Source organism: Pseudophryne corroboree, chromosome 3, assembly GCF_028390025.1.
Source record: "Pseudophryne corroboree isolate aPseCor3 chromosome 3, aPseCor3.hap2, whole genome shotgun sequence".
NCBI classification, from domain to species: Eukaryota; Metazoa; Chordata; class Amphibia; order Anura; family Myobatrachidae; genus Pseudophryne; species Pseudophryne corroboree.
The window spans coordinates 15,446,188-15,465,895 of NC_086446.1; the positions used below are offsets into that span (position 1 = coordinate 15,446,188).

A 19,708-nucleotide genomic window follows, 5' to 3' on the forward strand; every position below is an offset into this window, starting at 1 on the left:
GGTGCAGTGCATCCTGGGAACAGTCAAAGCTTTAGGCTGTGGTGCCTCGGATCAAGATCAAACTCTACACCCCAATCTATTCCCTGTGGAATCCCAGTGTACCCCGCTGTAGAAATACAGTATATGTGTGCAGGGCACAGAGCGGGGAAGGCAGCAGGACAGGATAGGGGAATGGTGCAGGGCACAGAGCGGGGGAGGCAGCAGGACAGGATAGGGGAATGGTGAAGGGCAGAAAGCAGGGGAGGCAGCAGGACAGGGTAGGGAAATAGTGCAGGGCACAGAGTGGGGGAGGCAGCAGGACAGTGTAGGGAAATAGTGCAGGGCACAGAGCGGGGGAGGCAGCAGGACACGGTAGGGGAATGGTGCAGGGCACAGAGCGGGGGAGGCAGCAGGACACGGTAGGGGAATGGTGCAGGGCACAGAGCGGTGAGGCAGCAGGACAGGGTAGGGGAATGGTGCAGGGCACAGAGCGGGGAGGCAGCAGGACAGGGTAGAGGAATAGTACAGGGCACAGAGCAGGGAGACAGCAGGACAGGGTAGGGGAATGGTGCAGGGCACAGAGCGGTGAAGCAGCAGGACAGGGTAGGGGAATGGCGCAGAGCACAGAGCGGGGAGGCAGCAGGACAGGGTAGGGGAATGGTGCAGGACACAGACAAGCAACATCAGAAATAGGAAGACATCAGAAGGTTAGAGCAGGATACAGAGACAGATCAGCAGATAAAGAGCATTAGTACGGAGCCTCCATGAACAAAGCCTGGAGGCAGCCATTGTATAATGACAGGAGTGTGGTTATAGCTCTGTGTGAGTGAGAAAAATAGGATTTTAATTACCTACTGGTAAATCCTTTTCTCGTAATCTGTAGAGGATACTGGGAACCATTTAGTACCATGAGTATAGCCATGGGCACTTTAAGAATTTGATAGTATGGGCTGGCTCCTCACTCTATGCCCCTCCTACCAGACTCAGTCTAGGAAACTGTGCCCGAGGAGGGACATACTTTGAGAGAAGGATACAAAAGGACAGTGGTGAGATTCCGAACCAGCACACACGAACAAGAGGAAAGCCATGCTAACCAAACTGTAAAAGAGGAACAGCAATGGCTGAATAAATCAACAATACTTAACGAAATAACAGTGCAGGAAGTACGAAGCACTGGGCGGGTGCCCAGCAACCTCTACGGACCACGAGAAAAGGATTTACCGGTAGGTAATTAAAATCCTATTTTCTCTTACGTCCTAAAGGATACTGGGAACCATTTTACCATGGGGAAGGACCAAAGCTCCCAAATCGGGTGGGAGAGTGCTGAGGTTCCTGCAGAACTGAATGACCAAACTTAAGGTCCTTAGAGTCCAAAGTATCGAACTTGTAGAACTTAGCAAACGTGTTCGAACCTCACCAAGTAGCTGCTTGGCAGAGCTGTAAAGCCGAGACACCCCAGGCAGCTGCCCAAGAAGAACCCACTGACCTAGTAGAGTGGGCCTGTACAGATCTTGGAACCGGTAATCCTGCCGTGGAATAAGCATGCTAGATAGTGAACCTGATCCAGCATGCAATGGACTGCTTTGAAGCAGGACACCCAATTTTAATGGGATCATAAAGAACAAACAGCAAGTCCAAAATTCTGTGATGAGCCGTTCGCATTACATACACCTTCAAAGCCCTCACAACATCCAAAGACTTTGAAGTAGCAGAGGTTTCGGTAACAACCGCAACCACAATAGGTTGGTTGATGTGAAAAGGAGACACCACTTTTGGAAGAAATTGCTGGTGAGTTTTGAGTTCAGCTCTGTCTTCTTGGAAAATTAAATAGGGGCTCTTGTGAGACAACGCCCCCAGCTCTGACACACGTCTTGCTGAAGCCAAGGCCAACAGTGTGACGGTCTTCCACGTAAGATATTTTACGTCAACCTTCAGTAACGGTTCAAACCAGTCCGAATGGAGGAACTACAGCACTAAATTGAGATTCCAAGGTGCCGTGGGAGGCACAAAGGGACGTTGGATGTGCAGAACACCTTTCAAGAATGTCTAGACCTCAGGGAGAGAAGCCAATTGTTTCTAAAAGAAAATGGATAAGGCTGAAATCTGGACTTTTATGGAGCCTAGACATAGGCCCACATCCACACCTGACTGTAGAAAAAGCAGTAAATGTCCCAGATGAAATTCCACCGCAGAAAATTTCCTGTTCTCACACCAAGAGATGTATTTCTTCCAAATACGGTGGTAATGTTTAGACGTTACCCCCTTTCTGACTTGGATCATAGTCGGGATGACCTTGTACGGCATCCCCTTCCGGGCTAGAATTAGCCATTCAACTTCCAACGTCAAACGTAGCTGCGGTAAGTCTTGAAAGACAAACGGGCCCTGTTGCAGGGGATCCTCGCAAAACGGTAGAGGCCACGGACCTTTTAATAGCATCTCCAGAAGGTCCGCGTACCAGGCCCTTCTTGGCCAGTCCAGAGCAATGAGGATTGTCTGAACCTTTTCCCTTTTTATTATTTTGAGAATTCTTGGGATCAGAGGAAGTGGAGGAAACACATACACCATCTGATAGATCCATGGAGTCACCAGAGCATCCACCACCACTGCCTGTGGGTCTCTCGACCTGGAACAACACTGCTTGAGCTTCTTGAGACGAGAGGCCATCATGTCGATCTGTGGATATTCCCACCGACGTATGAAGTACGTGAACACCTCCGGGTGTGGGCCCCACTCCCCCGGGTGCAGGTTGTGTCTGCTGAGGAAGTCTGCTTCCCAGTTGTCTACTCCCGGAATGAAGACCACTGACAATGCCACAGCGTGTTTTTCTGCCCAGAGGAGAATGCTGGTCACCTCTGACATTGCTGCTCTGCTTTTTGTTCCGCCTTGTCGGTATATGTACGTTACCACCGTCACATTGTCTGACCTGACCCGAATGGCCTGATCTTGAAAAAGATATGAGCCTTGCAGAAAAGCGTTGTATATAGCCCTGAGTTACAGAATGTTGATTGGAAGGACAACTTTCTGACTTGACCATCTTCGCTGAAATTGCACCCCATAGGTGACTGCTCCTCAACCTCTACCTCTGAGGCTTGCGTCTGTGGCTAGCAGAATCAAATTCTGAATCCCGAACAGACGACCCTCGATTAGGTGAGAAGTCTGAAGCCACTATACAGTAGAAAAGAAATCCTGGCTCTTTGCGACAGACTAATCCTCTGGTGCATGTGAAGATGCGATCCAGACCACTTGTCCAACAGATCAAGCTGGAAAGGTCTTGCGTGAAATCTTCTGTACTGAAGTATTTTTCCCAGTTTTCCCAGAAGACGAATGCATAGATGCACCGATATCCAGGTTGGCTTCAGGACATCCCCAACCATCGACTGGATTACCAATGCCTTTTCCAACAGAAGGAACACCTTCTGCGACTGTGTCCAGTATCATCCCCAGGAATGGAAGCCTCAGTGTTGGCTCTAGGTGAGATTTCAGAAGGTTCAGAATCCACCCATGATCCCGGAGTAATCTGGTTGAGAGGGCAATGCTGTCCAACAACCTCTCTCTGGACGACACCTTTATCAGAAGATCATCCAGGTACGGAATAATGCTCACTCCCTGTTTGCGGAGGAGAAAACAGGATTTTAATACCTACCGGTAAATCCTTTTCTATAAGTCCGTAGAGGATGTTGGGGACACCAAAAGAACAAAGGAATATAGACGGAGCCGCAGGAGACATGGGCACTTTAAGACTTTCAAAGGGGCGTGACCTGGCTCCTCCCTCTATATCCCTCCCCAGACACAGTTTGGAACTGTGCCCGGAGAGACGGACATTTCGAGGAAAGGAATTAATAACAAGGTGAGCCTATTACCAGCTTACGCCATAAACATGCCGAATAACATGGTATTCAACTGAACACGTCAACGGACATGAACAAAATTCAGCAACAAGCTGAAGAAACCATAACACAACCTGTGTGTAACCAGAACTAAACTGCAGATACAGTACACACTGGGACGGGAGCCCAACATCCTCTACGGACTTACAGAAAAGGATTTACCGGTAGGTATTAAAATCCTGTTTTCTATTACGTCCTTGAGAATGTTGGGGACACCAAAAGAAGGTAGGTATTAAAATCCTGTTTTCTATTACGTCCTTGAGAATGTTGGGGACACCAAAAGAACCAAGGGATCATACCAAAGCTCTATAACGGGTGGGAGAGTGCGGATGACTCTGCAGCACCGATTGACCAAATTTCAGGTCTTCATCGGACAAGGTATCAAACTTGTAAAACTTAGCAAACGTGTTTGACCCCGACCAAGTAGCAGTTCGGCAAAGTTGCAATGCCGAGACACCCCGGGCAGCCACCCAGGACGAGCCCACCTTCCTAGTGGAATGGGCCTTAACCAATTTCGGTAATGGCAGGCCTGCCATGGAATGAGCCTGCTGAATCGTTTGACATATCCAGCGGGCGATGGTCTGCTTGGAAGCAGGACACCCAATCTTAGTGGGAGCATAGAGGACAAACAGAGACTCTGTTTTCCTAAGTGGAGCCGTTCTGGCGACATACATTTTCAAAGCTCTGACCACATCCAGAGCCTTTTCCTCAGCCAAAGCACCAGTAGCCACTGGTACCACAATAGGCTGATTTATATGAAAGGAAGAAACCACCTTTGGCAGAAATTGTTGTCTAGTCCTCAATTCTGCTCTATCTTCATGAAAAATCAAATAAGGGCTCTTGTGAGACAAGGCCGCCAACTTAGACATCCGCCTTGCGGATGCTAAAGCTAACAATATGGCAACCTTCCACGTGAGGAATTTCAACTCCACTTTACGTAAAGGTTCAAACCAATGTGATTTAAGGAATGCTAAAACCACATTAAGGTCCCAAGGTGCCACAGGGGGCACAAAGGGAGGTTGGATGTGCACCTCAGGAAGTGAGGCCAATTGTTCCTGAAAGAAAATTGACAACGCAGAAATCTGCACCTTTATGGAGCCTAATTTAAGGCCCACATCCACTCCATTCTGTAGAAAATGGAGAAAACGTCCAAGGTCAAATTTCTCCACTGGAGCTTTCTTGGACTCGCACCAGGAAATATATTTCCTCCAGATACGGTGATAGTGTTTCGACGTCACACCCTTCCTAGCAAGGATAAGGGTAGGGATGACTTCATTGGGAATACCCTTTTGGGGTAAAATCTGGCGTTCAACCGCCATGCCATCAAACGTAGCCGCTGTAAGTCTTGATAGACGAACGGCCCCTGTCATAGCAGGTCCTCGCGAAGAGGAAGAGGCCAGGGATCTTCTATCAGTAATGTCTGAAGATCTGGGTACCAAATTCTCCCTGGCCAGTCTGGAACTACAAGGAGCGCTGGAAACTTTGTTCTTCTCAAAATTCTCAGAACCCTTGGAATGAGAGGAAGCGGAGGGAATATGTATACCGACTGAAACACCCAATGTGTCGTCAGTGCGTCCACTGCCGCCACCTGAGGGTCCCTGGACCTGGAACAATACTTCATAATTTTCTTGTTGATGTGAGAAGCCATCATGTCTATATGGGGAACCCCCCAGAGACTTGTCACCAGTGTGAAGACATCCTGGTGGAGACTCCACTCTCCTGGATTTAGGTCGTGCCTGCTGATGAAGTCTGCTTCCCAGTTGTCCACTCCTGGAATGAACATTGCTGACAGAGCGCTTACATGCTTCTCCGCCCAGCGAAGAATCTTTATGGATTCCGCCATTGCTGCTCTGCTTTTTGTGCCGCCTTGGCGGTTTGTGTATGCTACTGCCGTGACATTGTCCGACTGGATCAGGATTGGCAGGTTTAGAAGAAGATGATCTTCTTGTAGAAGGCCGTTGTAAATGGCTCTCAGTTCCAGAACGTTTATGTGAAGATGAGTTTCTGGACCTGACCATCTTCCTTGGAAGGTCACCCCCTGAGTGACAGCCCCCCAACCTCGGAGACTTGCATCCGTGGTCACTAGGATCCAGTCCTGGATCCCGAACCTGCGTCCCGCTAAGAGGTGAGAGCTGTGGAGCCACCACAGGAGTGAGATTCTGGTGTTGGAAGATAGAACTATTCTCCTGTGCATATGAAGGTGGGACCCCGACCACTTGTCCAACAGGTCCCACTGAAACACCCTGGCATGGAACCTTCCGAACTGGAGGGCCTCGTATGCTGCAACCACTTTCCCCAGCAATCGAATGCATTGATGAATGGAGACTGTTTTTGGTTTCAGTATGAGTTTTACCAAACTCTGAAGTTCCAGAGCCTTCTGCAAAGGGAGAAACACTCTCTGCTGGACCGTGTCCAGAATCATGCCCAAAAACTCCAACCGTGTTGTCGGGATTAACTGTGACTTCGGCAAGTTTAAAAGCCAGCCGTGTCATTGCAGAATAGACAGGGACAGTGCAATGTCCTGTATCAATTTGTCCTTGGACCTCGCCTTTATCAGGAGATCGTCCAAGTACGGGATAACTGTAACTCCTTGCTTGCGGAGGAGAACCATCATTTCCACCATTACCTTGGTGAAAATCCTCGGAGCCGTGGACAGGCCAAACGGCAACGTTTGAAATTGGTAGTGAGTATTCTGAACAGCAAATCTCAGGTAACTTTGATGAGGGGGATAGATGGGGACAGGAAGGTATGCATCCTTTATGTATAATGAGACCATGAACTCCCCCCTCCTCTAGACTGGAGATCACTGCTCTGAGGGACTCCATTTTGAATTTGAATTTCCTTAGAAAGAAATTGAGAGATTTCAGGTTGAGGATCGGTCTCACCGAACCATCCGGTTTTGGTACTACAAACAGGCTGGAATAAAAGCCCTCCCCTTGCTGTTCCAGGGGAACCGGTACTACAACCTGATTTTGACATAACTTTTGTATCGCCCCACAGACCAGATCCCTGTCTGGGTGCGAGGCTGGTAAGGTTGATTTGAAAAAACGTCGAGGGGGGGCGTCTTGAAACTCCAGTTTGTACCCTTGGGACACAATTTTTAACACCCAAGGGTCTAGGTCTGAGTGAACCCAAACCTGACTGAACAGCTTCAGACGTGCCCCCACCGGAGTGGTCTCCTGTACAGTAGACCCGGTGTCATGCTGTGGATTTTGCAGAAGCCGGGGAGGACTTCTGCTCCTGGGAACCCGAGGAGGCGGGTGCCCTCTTCCCTCTTCCTCTGTGGGAAAGAAAATAATTTCCTCTGCCTTTTTTATATTTGTTGGGCCGAAAGGACTGCATGTTATAATGGTGCGGTTTCTTTTGTTGCGCAGGAACAAAAGGTAAATATGTAGACTTACCCGCGGTAGCTGCCGACACTAAATCAGTAAGACCGTCACCAAAGAGTTCGCCACCTTTAAAGGGGAGAGACTCCATATTTTTCTTGGAATCTGCGTCAGCATTCCACTGGTGAGTCCAGAGCGCTCGCCTAGCTGCAGTTGACATAGCATTTGCCTTAGCACTCAGCAGGGTAGCGTCTCTAGCAGCCTCTTTCAAGTACGCAGCTGCATCTCCGATATAACCTAGCGTCATATGGATAGTATCCTTATCAAGAGTATCCAAACCCGAAGACAACCCGTCTGCCCACTTTTCAATAGCGCTACTCACCCACGCAGACGCAGAGGTCTGAGTTGCGTCCCCGTGGTAGCAAAAATAGCTTTCAAAGTAGCCTCCTGCTTACGGTCAGCCGGCTCCTTAAGGGTCGTTGACTGAGCCGCAGGGAGGGCCACCTGTTTAGACAAGCGCGCCAGGGCTTTGTGAACCGTGGGGGGTGTCTCCCATTTTTCCCTATCAGCAGCGGGAAAAGGGTACGCCACAGGAATTCTTTTAGGGACCAAGAATTTCTTATCAGGGGTATTCCATATACCCTCACATAGAGAATTCAGTTCAAAACAGAGGGGAAACGTTACCGAGCGTTTCTTCTCCCCATAAATGAGGACCCTGGTTTCAGGTGTAAAAGGGTCCTCATTAATGTGCAAAACATCTTTAACTGCCACAATCATATACTGAACACTCTTTGCCAATTTAGGATCTAACCTAGAATCTGCATAGTCGACATCGGTTTCAGAGTCCGTGTCGGTGTCAGCTAACTGGTCAATATTACATTTGAGAGAACCCATAGGGTCCTGGTGCAATATGGCATCCTCCATAGATCACTGCCATACCTGGATCTTAGATTCAGACTGAGAAAATTGTTGACTTAAAAGTATGACATTTGCCTTCAAAGCATTCAACGTAGAAATCCAGTCAGCAGTCGGCTGTGCCGACAAAGGGACCCCCAACACGGGAGGTGTCCCCAATAAGTTATCCCCTGGTGAGGAGAACTCTGCCTCAGACATGTCGTCCTCTATAAAGACATCCCACAAACACAAAGCCTGTCAGGAACACAAAGGGAGATAGCCAGCTCACACCCCAGCGCCAAATTGTGCAGGTCTGACAACACCCTGAAGTGTCACAGAGCTGCAGCGCTATATTATATTATAATAATAATAACTGTGCCCCCCCCCTCCCGTTTTGCAATAAATTCCCTGGTACTTGCTGCTTTGAGGAAGGACCAGCGGTGCTGCTTGGAGGAGGAAATGGCGCCAAGTGAGCTGTGGGGACGAAGCTCCGCCCCCTGTAATGGCGCGCTTCGGTCCCGCTATTTCATTAATTATTTATCCTGGTGGGGGTTATATACAGTATATCTATACATGCCAGCCTTATTTGAGGTCCAAATTGCTCCCCAGGGCCCCCCCCCCCAGCGCCCTGCACCCAGTGGTGTGTACTGTCCGGGAGCCTGGTGTGCACTGAGCAAATCACGCTGCACGGTACCTCTATGCTGTCTTTGTTGAAGAGAAGATGTCTTTTCCTCACATACTCACCTGTCTTCTGACTTCTGGCTAGAAGAGGGGGGACGGCAGGCTGTGGGAGGGAGCATCCAGGAGCGCCCGGCGTTCTTCTCCCCTCAGGAGCTGAAGGCATCCTGTCAGCAGCAGGAGAGCCCTGAAACTCAATAGAAGTGGGTCTAGACTGCTCTCCCCTCTTGCCCACGAAGCAGGGAGTCTGTAGCCAGCAGATCTCCCCAAAATAAAAAACCTAATATTAAGTCTTTTCAGAGAAACTCTAAGAGCTCCCCCGAGTGCCTGTGTACTCTCCGGGCACATTTCTAAAACTGAGTCTGGGGAGGGATATAAAGGGAGGAGCCAGGCCACGCCCCTTTGTCTTAAGTCTTAAAGTGCCCATTTTTCCTGCGGATCCGTCTATATCCCTTGGTTCTTTTGGTGTCCCCAACATCCTCAAGGACGTAATAGAAACATCTCTGCCATCACCTTGGTGAACACCCTCTGTGCCGTGGAGAGACCAAATGGCAGGGCCTGGAACTGGAAGTGACAGTCCTGCAGTGCAAACCATAGATAAGCCTGAGGGGCGGACAGATTGGAATATGAAGGTACGTATCCTTGATATCCAGAGACACTAGGAATTCCCCCTCCTCCAGACCTGAGATCACCGCTCTCAGAGACTCCATCTTGAATTGATCACCCGTAAGTACTGGTTCAATGACTTGAGGTTAAAAAATGGCCTTACTGAACCGTCCGGTTTCGGTACTACAAACAGGTTGGAATAATATCCCTTGTTTTGCAGATGAGGTGGAACTGGAACAATGACCTGAGTCTGTACCAATTTCTGAATGGCGTCCTGTAAGGTTATACTTGCTTCCTGAGAAACTGGTAAGCCTGATTTGAAGAATCTGTAAGGTGGGAGCTCCTGAAACTCCAGTCTGTAGCCCTGGGAGATAAATCCTATGACCCAGGGATCCTGGCATGATGTCGTCCAGATGTGACTGAAAAATTTATGTCTGGCTCCCACCTGCTGGTCTTCCAGGCATCGCGGTCCACCGTCATGCTGACGGCTTTGAGGAAGCAGAACTTGAGTTCTGTTCCTGTGAACCTGCAGTTGCTGGTTTTCGTGGTTTACCTCTAGCGCCTCTCTGGTGGCTATAGAAGAACCTCTGGTTTTCCCTTAAACTTGGCTGTTCGAAAGGACTGCAAATTGGAAGCTGAGTAGGCCTTCCTGACTGGGGAGCTGTGGAAGGAAGATATGTGGGCTTATCCGCAGCAGCTTTGGAGATCCATTTATCCAGTTCATCTCCAAATAAGGCCTCACCTGTAAATGGTAGGCCTTCCATGCCTTTCCTGGAATCCGCATCAGCAGTCCACTGGCGTAGCTGACACTGCCATAGCAGTGGTGCATGCATTAAGCAAACCTATTTCTTTTATGGCTTCCACCATAAAGTTCGCAGAGTCCTGTATATGTTGCAAGAGTAAAACAACCTCCCCCCTAGATAAGGAATCTAACCCCTCAATTAGGTTACCTGACCATTTAGCAATGGCTTTTGTGATCCAAGCACATGCTATAGTGCAGGGGTGGCCAACCAGTAACAGACAAAAAGCCAAAAAATCTAGTTAGGTACATCAAAGGTACGCCGAAGGCGCACGTGCAAAAGTGGGGTGTGGCCTTGTGCCTGCTAGACCACGCCCCTGGTATAAAATACATTGAAAAGGCCAGATCCAATATAAAATACATTAAAAAAACCACTTCCACATAAAATAATTGAAAAGGTCAGATTCACAAAATACACTTCAGCTCCCCCATGTATCACTCCAGCCAGCTCCCCCATGTTACTCCTGCTACCATCCTCCTATGTCACTCCAACCAGCTCCCCATGAGTCACTCCTACAAGCACCCTCCTGTGTTACGCCAGCCAGCTCTCACATGGGTCACTCCAGGCCACCCTCATGTGTCACTACAGCTCCCACAACTCATGCCATTGCTGCAGCCCCAAATGTGTCCTCTGTTTGCCGGTGGGTGTCTTACCTCATGTATCTGGCTCCCTCAGTTCTCAGTGCCCGTAGTGCTGCTGCGTGTCTGGCTGGAGTGCAGCAGTTTCCGGATCCGTTGTGATCATGTGATTTTGAGTGTTGGGAGCCACATCTGAATAAAGAAAGAGCCGCATGTGGCTGAAGAGCCACTGGTTGGCCACCGCTGCTATAGTGGGTCTCTGGGCCAGCCAAGCAGCTGTGTACAAGGATTTGAGTGTGGTCTCAATTCTATGATCAGCCGTGTCTTTTAGGGAGGCTGCACCAGGAACAGGAAACATTATTTTACGTAACAGCCTAGATACTGATGCATCCACTATCGGTGGATTTTCCCATTTTTTCCTATCCTCAGGAGGAAAAGCAAAGGATGAGAGTAACCTCTTAGGGATTTGAAATTTACTATCATGGTTAACCCACGTTTCTTCAAACAGGGTATTCAGCTCCATTGACGCAGGAAAAGTGACGGAGGATTTCTTTTTAACATTAAAATAAGATTCCTCACACTTCTCTGTCACATTATCAGGAATTTGCAGAACGTCTCTGATAGCTTCTATAAGAGCCTCTATTCCCTGTGACAGAGCAGCATCCCCGCCTCTGAGTCCGCCTCACCCTCCTCCATGTCTGACCCATCATCATCAGAGTCAGACTGCAAGTTATGGGCCAGTGTACGTTTTTGCAGACAAATGGTAGTGGTCTGAGATGCTGGTTTGGGGACTGAGGGGGTCATTCCGAGTTGGTCACTCGCTAGCAGATTTTCACTGCCGTGCGGGTCGTTAGTACACTAATAATCGCTCCCCCCTGTTATGACCCCCTGGTATCGCTGAGGTAATCTGGAGTCTCTCCGGAGTAGCTGCGTGTCCCTGTCTAGTCAGCGTCTGTGTCCAATGCAGAGGGAAAATGGCGCTGGTGAGCTGCTGGATCCACTCATAGTGAAGCCCCGCCCCCGCAATGGCGAGCTGTCTTCCCGCTTTTTTTATATACTGGCTGAGGTAATTTAGTGCTTAAAATGGAGTCAGAGCCGTTTTAAGTCTGTGTTTGCCAGTGTAGGTACTGTGTACAGTTTACTGAGACTCAGTTCGCTCCCTCATAAGCTGTGCATCTGCACTGTGTACTGAGTTTGGAGACGCAGTCTGCCCCGGTTAGAAACCATGCGTCTTCATACCCTCATGCCGCCATAATGGCCGGCGACCCGCTAACCAGGACGCTGGATTAGTACTCCCCACTGTTCACTCTTCTGGCTCTGTTAGGGGTGGCAGCGTGCTGCGGGAATGTACACTCGCCGTGGTGGGACTTGCAAATATTTCCCTCAGAAGCCAGTGTCCTATCAGCGGGGATTGGGACCATTAATCCTTCAAGAGGTTGGGCCATTATCCCCCTAAGTCCCATGAAGAAGGTAGCCTGGTGCCACCTAGTCCTGCCTGAAAATAACAGATAAAATTAATGCAGAAAACTCTTCAGGAGCTTCCATAAGCGTGACCGGCTCCTCCGTGCACATTTTCTAAACAGAGTCCGTTAGGCGGGGCATAGAGGGAGGAGCCAGCGCACACTATCAAATAAAGTGCCCATGGCTCCAAGTGGACCCGTCTATACCCCACGGTACTAAATGGTTCCCAGTATCCTCTAGGACATAAGACAAATACAGTTTGTGTGAAGTGTGTATTGTGATGTGTAGGATACATCATGCTGAAAATCAGTCACTCCACTAACACTACTCGAGGAAGATAATGGGTAATGGCCCTCATTCCGAGTTGTTCGCTCGCAAGCTGCTTTTAGCAGCTTTGCACACGCTAAGCCGCCGCCTACTGGGAGTGAATCTTCGATTATCAAAATTGCGACCGACGGATTCGCTATATTGCGATTAGACCTCTCTTAGCAGTTTCTGAGTAGCTCCAGACTTACTCGGCATCTGCGATCAGTTACTTGTCGTTCCTGGTTTGACGTCACAAACACACCCAGCGTTCGCCCAGACACTCCCCCACTTCTCCAGCCACTCCCGCGTTTTTCCCAGAAACGGTAGCGTTTTTTCGCACACACCCATAAAACGGTCAGTTTTCGCCCAGAAACACCCACTTCCTGTCAATCACACTCCGATCACCAGAACGAAGAAAAAACCGTGAGTAAAATACCTAACTGCAGAGCAAATTTACTTGGCGCAGTCGCAGTGCGGACATTGCGCATGCGCAGTTAGCGGAAAATCGCTGCGATGCAAAGAAAAATACAGAGCGAACAACTCGGAATGACCACCCATGTCACATGGGGTCTCATCACACTGACCAGTTATTTGATCATTATAGTGACGCCTCCAGTACTGATGTATGAGATACACCAGAGAGTGTGGGGAGGAGACTGGTCAGATCTCTGGGCTGGTAACACACAGTGACATGATGCGAGGAGGGAGCAGGAGTATAATAGGGGCTGATGGCTCCTGATGTATGAGATACACCAGAGAGTGTGGGGAGGAGACTGGTCAGATCTCTGGGCTGATAACACACAGTGACATGATATGAGGGGGAGAGCAGGAGTATAATAGGGGCTGATGGCTCCTGATGTATGAGATACACCAGAGAGTGTGGGGAGGAGACTGGTCAGATCTCTGGGCTGATAACACACAGTGACATGATATGAGAGGGAGAGCAGGAGTATAATAGGGGCTGATGGCTCCTGATGTATGAGATACACCAGAGAGTGTGGAGAGGAGACTGGTCAGATCTCTAGGCTGGTAACACACAGTGACATGATGTGAGGGGGAGAGCAGGAGTATAATAGGGGCTGATGGCTCCTGATGTATGATATACACCAGAGAGTGTGGAGAGGAGACTGGTCAGTACTCTGGACTGGTAACACACAGTGACATGATGTGAGGGGGAGAGCAGGAGTATAATAGGGGCTGATGGCTCCTGATGTATGAGATACACCAGAGAGTGTGGAGAGGAGACTGGTCAGATCTCTGGCTGGTAACACACAGTGACATGATGTGAGGGGGAGAGCAGGAGTATAATAGGGGCTGATGGCTCCTGATGTATGATATACACCAGAGAGTGTGGAGAGGAGACTGGTCAGATCTCTGGCTGGTAACACACAGTGACATGATGTGAGGGGGAGAGCAGGAGTATAATAGGGGCTGATGACTCCTGGCTACCTCACTGGGCAGATACAATTCCCTCATTAGTCTGTACTGATAGAGGACGGTGTAGGATAAGAGATTGCTGTAGTGACTGAGTAAGGATAATATGTGACTTCTGTAATTAGTGTTTATTACTCACCTGTGCCGATATCTGTAGGGATTTCCTCCTCCTTACACTGCTGATCACCCCTCACATACGTCTCTTCTTCTCCCTCTGTATCTTCTGCCTTCATATCAGTCACATACGTCTCTTCTTCTCCCTCTATATCTTCTGCCTTCATATCAGTCACATACGTCTCTTCTTCTCCCTCTTTATCTTCTGCCTTAATATCAGTCACATACGTCTCTTCTCCCTCTGTATCTTCTGCCTTCATATCAGTCACATATGTCACTTCTTCTCCCTCTATATCTTCTGCCTTCATATCAGTCACATACGTCTCTTCTTCTCCCTCTATACCTTCTGCCTTCATATCAGTCACATACGTCTCTTCTTCTCTCTCTATATCTTCTGCCTTCATATCAGTCACATACGTCTCTTCTTCTCCCTCTATATCTTCTGCCTTCATATCAGTCACATACGTCTCTTCTTCTCTCTCTATATCTTCTGCCTTCATATCAGTCACATACGTCTCTGCTTCTCCCTCTATACCTTCTGCCTTCATATCAGTCACATACGTCTCTTCTTCTCCCTCTGTATCTTCTGCCTTCATATCAGTCACATGCATCTCTTCTTCTCCCTCTATATCTTCTGCCTTCATATCAGTCACATACGTCTCTTCTTCTCCCTCTATATCTTCTGGCTTCTTATCAGTCACATACATTTCTTCTTCTCTGTCTATATAATTTATTTTCATATCAGTCAGCTGTTCCCCCTAAATAGATCAGAGAATATAAAGTGTAATGCCTGATGTAATTACTTGAGAGGAAACAGTATAATATCAGTGTATGAGACACACACAGCTGCTCTGCACATTATATAACTTTGCATCTGGACAAAACTTGTGATTGCATGCAGGGTAAATACAGGCTGCTTTTACATGAAGCCCAACAAGTACTGGGCAGTTCTATTCTTACAGAGTAAATGAGATTTGAGATTGGACACGCTCCTCCCAGATCTGCCCCCTGCACTGCAGCACGGTGTCACCTACTTGCTCTAATTTGCTTCACTCCCACCTCAGTATCAGCCCAGTGACAGTCACTTTGGTATATTGGCGAGACCCTAAATCCCACCTACCTGATCCTACTGTGGGATCCTGTGATTCTCCTCAGAGATCTATGGATATATTCCTGATGTTTCTAATATGCTCCATGATGCGTATCCTTAATTGCCTGCTTGTCATTCCTATGTATTTTTTCCCACAATACACTACTCCAACTGATTTACAGTTGATATAAGCATGTATCTTTCTTTGTTTTCCATAGCGGTCTTTAATCTTCTTTGTCCTTTGAATATACTGGCAGGTGTTGTATACTCCACAAGGAAAGCACCTCGTGATGTTTTTGTCTTTATGATGTTTACCATCTCGCAGGAAATGGCCGTGTACTAAAGTATCTTTTATGTTTGGTGACTTTCTCCAACTTGTGTGCACCTTTTCTCCCAAGGTTACTTTTATATCTGCATCCATGATTACCACATGGCAATGTTTCTGTAAGATGTCTCGTATCTCTGTGTTCATTACAGAATGTTCCCATGAATCTAATTTCCGGTTGTTGTTCTCCTGTAGCTCTTGCTTTTTTGGGGAGAATGAGAGATTTTCTATCTGTATTTGCAGCTATTTTGGAGCTGGTTTTGATGCTTTTATTACTGTATCCCCTCAGTTTAAGCCTTTCTTTCAGTTCTTTTGCCCTCTTTTCACGTTTTTCTTTACTTGAGCAGTTACGACGTATCCTTATAAATTCTCCCTTAGGGACTTCCTCGTATTGTTGCTGGAAGATGGGAACTGTTTGTGGCAGTTGCTTTTCTGTACAAATCAGTAGTAATTGCACCATCTTCTTCAATTTAATAGCTAAATCCAAGAAAAGAAAGTAATAGATGTTTGACTCATTTCTGAAGTTAACTTTAAATTTAACTCATTTTGATTCAAGATGTTGATGAATTCTATTAGGAGCTCCTTCTCTCCTTCCCACAGTATCAGGATGTCATCTATATATCAAAACCACCCCGTTATGTGGTTCGTATAGATGTCATTATTATCCAAAATGACGGATTCACGCTCCCACCACCCGAGGTACAGATTGGCATACGTAGGCGCACATGTACTGCCCATCGCTGTACCCTGGGTCTGGAGATAAAATCTCTCATTGAAAACAAAATAATGTTTTGTTAGAATGAATTCCAAAAGTTTAATTGTAAATTCGTCAAGTTTGCTTATATTCCTCATACTGAGAAAATGTTCAACAGCTCAAAGTCCTCTCTCATGATTAATACTTGTATATAGCGACTCAACGTCGCATGTACAGAGCCATGTGTCTGATGTTACTGTCAGATTTTCTATTTTGGCCAATATGTCCAAGGTGTCCCTTGTATAAGATGGTAATTCAGTAACAAACTTTCTGACTTGTTTAGCCACAAACACACTTACCTTTTCAGCAAGGCCTCCCATACCCGACACCATAGGTCTTCCGGGTTGTTTGTCAGGATTTTTATGTATTTTGAGCAGGACATAGAAGGTTGGTACCTTGGGGTTCTCCACCCATAAAAATTATTTTTCCCTCTTAGTAATAATTCCTTCGGCATAACTCTTTTCGATCAGCTGTAAATAACACTTCAAGAAGTTTGCTGTGGGATTGAAAATTAATTTTTGATAGCATGATGTACCATTCAATTGCCTCATTATTTACTCAAGGTAGTAATCTTTCCTCCAAATTACAACATCACCACCCTTATCAGATGATTTGATTTCTACATCGTCCCATTTTTCAATATCCTGCAGAGCTTTCCATTCATATTTCGTTAGGTTGGGATACAGTATTTTCTTCCCTTCACTATAAAGATTGTCCAAATCCTTGGATACTAAATCCATGTAAATTTTAACTTGTGGACAAATATTAATGTTCGGGAAGAAAGTTGATTTCTTTCTTAGACTCATGTCACGATAGTTCTCGGAACATGTTCCTTGATATTCATCATTTTTCTGTAGCAGATCTCCCAATGCTCTAATGGCATCTACTTCCATCTCTCCTATATCAGTAGTTGTGGCATCATTTTCCCTATTGTGGTAAAATTTCCTCAACATAATCTTCCTTGCTAAGAGGTTCAGGTCCTTTTCCACTATAAATCTATCCATATTTTTAGTGGGGGGAAATGACAGTCCTTTGGAAAGCACACTTTTATGATGCTCATTTAAAATTCTGTCACTGATATTGATGATTTTCATAGTGTCCTCTGGAGTTATCTCCTGAAGGCGTTGTACTTCCGCTGTGGGTTTCTTCCCCAGTCTCCTCTCTCTCTCTCTGATTTTTTATTATTGAGTCCCCTTCTTGTTCTCTTTGGGGTCCTGTATCTGGTTATCCACTCGGATCTGCCCCTAAAAAATGTTGTGAACATCTCTGATTACTTACTGTTGACTGATCTGACATTTCACTTTCAGATGTCTCTACCTCTGATGTAGAGAAACCTTTTCCCTCATTGTATTCCTGTATGTCTTATTTCTGTTCCATCTGAAGATGGTACCGTTGAGATAGTCATTCTTGTCTCTTAAGAATTTCTGTTTTCGTTCAATTATATTTTTCTCTGCTACCTCAACCTCATGTTTATATTTCAGACATGTCTTTTGGAATTGCTCCAAACCATCATGTTGTTTCAATTTCTCTCCATTAGTGGAGATTTCCTCCGTATACTGTTTTATTTTACTATCATCATGTTTAATCAGTATCTTAATAAGGATCTCAGAACATTCCAGTAAAACAGTTTCCCATCCTTTCTTCACGGTCAAAGGTTGGAAAAACATTAGGTCTTAGCCCTCTAGGAGTCAGTTTATTACTCTGATAGCTATCAAACATGGTTCTATTCCAAAATACTTTGCTTTGTTTCATCAGTACATTTTTCAGCAGTAGTAAATCAATGGACCATTCCAGGAGACTACCTCATCAAGCTGATTGAGAGAATGCCAAGAGTGTGCAAAGCTGTCATCAAAGCAAAAAGGGGGCTACTTTGAGGAATCTAAAATATAAAACATAATTGGATTTGTTTAACACTTTTTTGTTTACAACATAATTTCATATGTGTTCTCTCATAGTTTTGAGGTCTTCAGAATTATTCTACAATGTAGAAAATAATTTAAATACACAAAAGCCATTGAATGAGAAGGTGTGTCCAAACTTTTGACTGGTACTGTAGAACCTGCCCACTGCACAGTTGGTGGAGTCAGTAAAAGATGGTTACTGACAGTAAGCTGGAATCCCCTAATTGGCCAGGTCCCGTGTGACCCATACCTGTTCTGTGACTGCGGACGCGAGTCGGTGAGGGCGTCGGAAGCGTCCAGTCACAGAGGCTATCGGCTCCCTGGTTACAGCTGTAACTACAGATATGTCATGTCCCTCTATTATTACAATTGATATGACACTCCCAGATACCCTCACCTACCCAGTTATGTCCTTGTATTATTACTATAGCTATAAGCGACATCACTGTGACACTCCCAGATCCCCTCACCTCCCCAGTCATGTCCCTGTATTATTACTATATATTAGAGATGAGCGGGTTCGGATGTAAAGCCAGAATTAACGCCAGTTCGGTTTTATCCGGAGATTTCTTATTGGCTATCCAAAACACGTGACGTCCGTGAGCCAATAAGATGCCGTTTTGAGAACCGAGTAAAACCGAACCCACTCATCTCTACTATATATATGTATATGTCACTGTGACGCTCCCAGATCCCATCACCTCCCCCAGTCATGTCCCTGTATTATTACTATAGATATATGATGTCACTGTGACACTCCCAGAAATCTTCACCTCCCCAGTCATGTTCCTGTATTATTACTGTAGATAAGTGATGTCACAGTAACACTCCCAGATCCCCTCACCTCCCCAGTCATTTCCCTGTATTATTACTATAGATATAAGTGATGTCACTGTGACGCACCCAGACCCCCTCACCCATGTCCCTGTATTATTACTATAGATATGTGATGTCACTGTAACACTCCCAGATCCCCACACCTCCCCAGTCATGTCTCTGTATTATTACTATATACATATATTTTTATATGTGTGATGTCAGCGTTGCTCCCAGATCCCCTCACCTCCCCCAGTCATGTCCCTGTATTATTACTATAGATATATGATGTCACTGTGATGCAACCAGATCCCCTCTCCTCCCCCAGTGATGTCGCTGTATTATTACTATAGATATAAGTGACGTCACTGTGACACTCCCAGATCCCCTCACCTACCCAGTCAGTAGGTAGATGATCTCCAGGGTGATATTAATTATCTTCTCAGTCTTGTGACTCTTGTCCGTGTCCATCCAGAGTGAATCTCAGAGCCCTGGCCGGCGTCTCTCAGAGGTTCCTGTGACCCAGCTCCATATGGCTGTACTGTATAATGTTACCCCAATGCTCCTCTCCTTGCCGGGGTCTTATTCCTCCCAGATACACTTCTGGTGCAAGTTGCTCCACATGAATCATTTACAAAACACGAGAATTAGGGATGTTGGACTATTCTATTAAATTTATTCCAGAAAATCATAGTAGACTTGTGATTATGGGATGTAGTCATGTGACCGCCGGTCACAATACCTCCTTCTGCATCCTGA

General features: G+C 46.6%; 1 protein-coding gene across 2 annotated transcripts in view; it reads right to left on the bottom strand.

Annotated features, from left to right (window-relative positions):
* LOC135056998 (oocyte zinc finger protein XlCOF22-like) overlaps positions 1-19,708 on the bottom strand; it is an 80,233-nt gene that overhangs the window by 6,533 nt on the left and 53,992 nt on the right. For both annotated transcript variants that reach the window (XM_063962848.1, XM_063962847.1), the window contains exon 2: positions 14,089-14,821. In XM_063962848.1, the coding sequence (XP_063818918.1) occupies positions 14,089-14,803 (715 nt within the window). In that variant the 5' untranslated portion in view covers positions 14,804-14,821. The remainder of the gene's footprint in view (positions 1-14,088; positions 14,822-19,708) is intronic.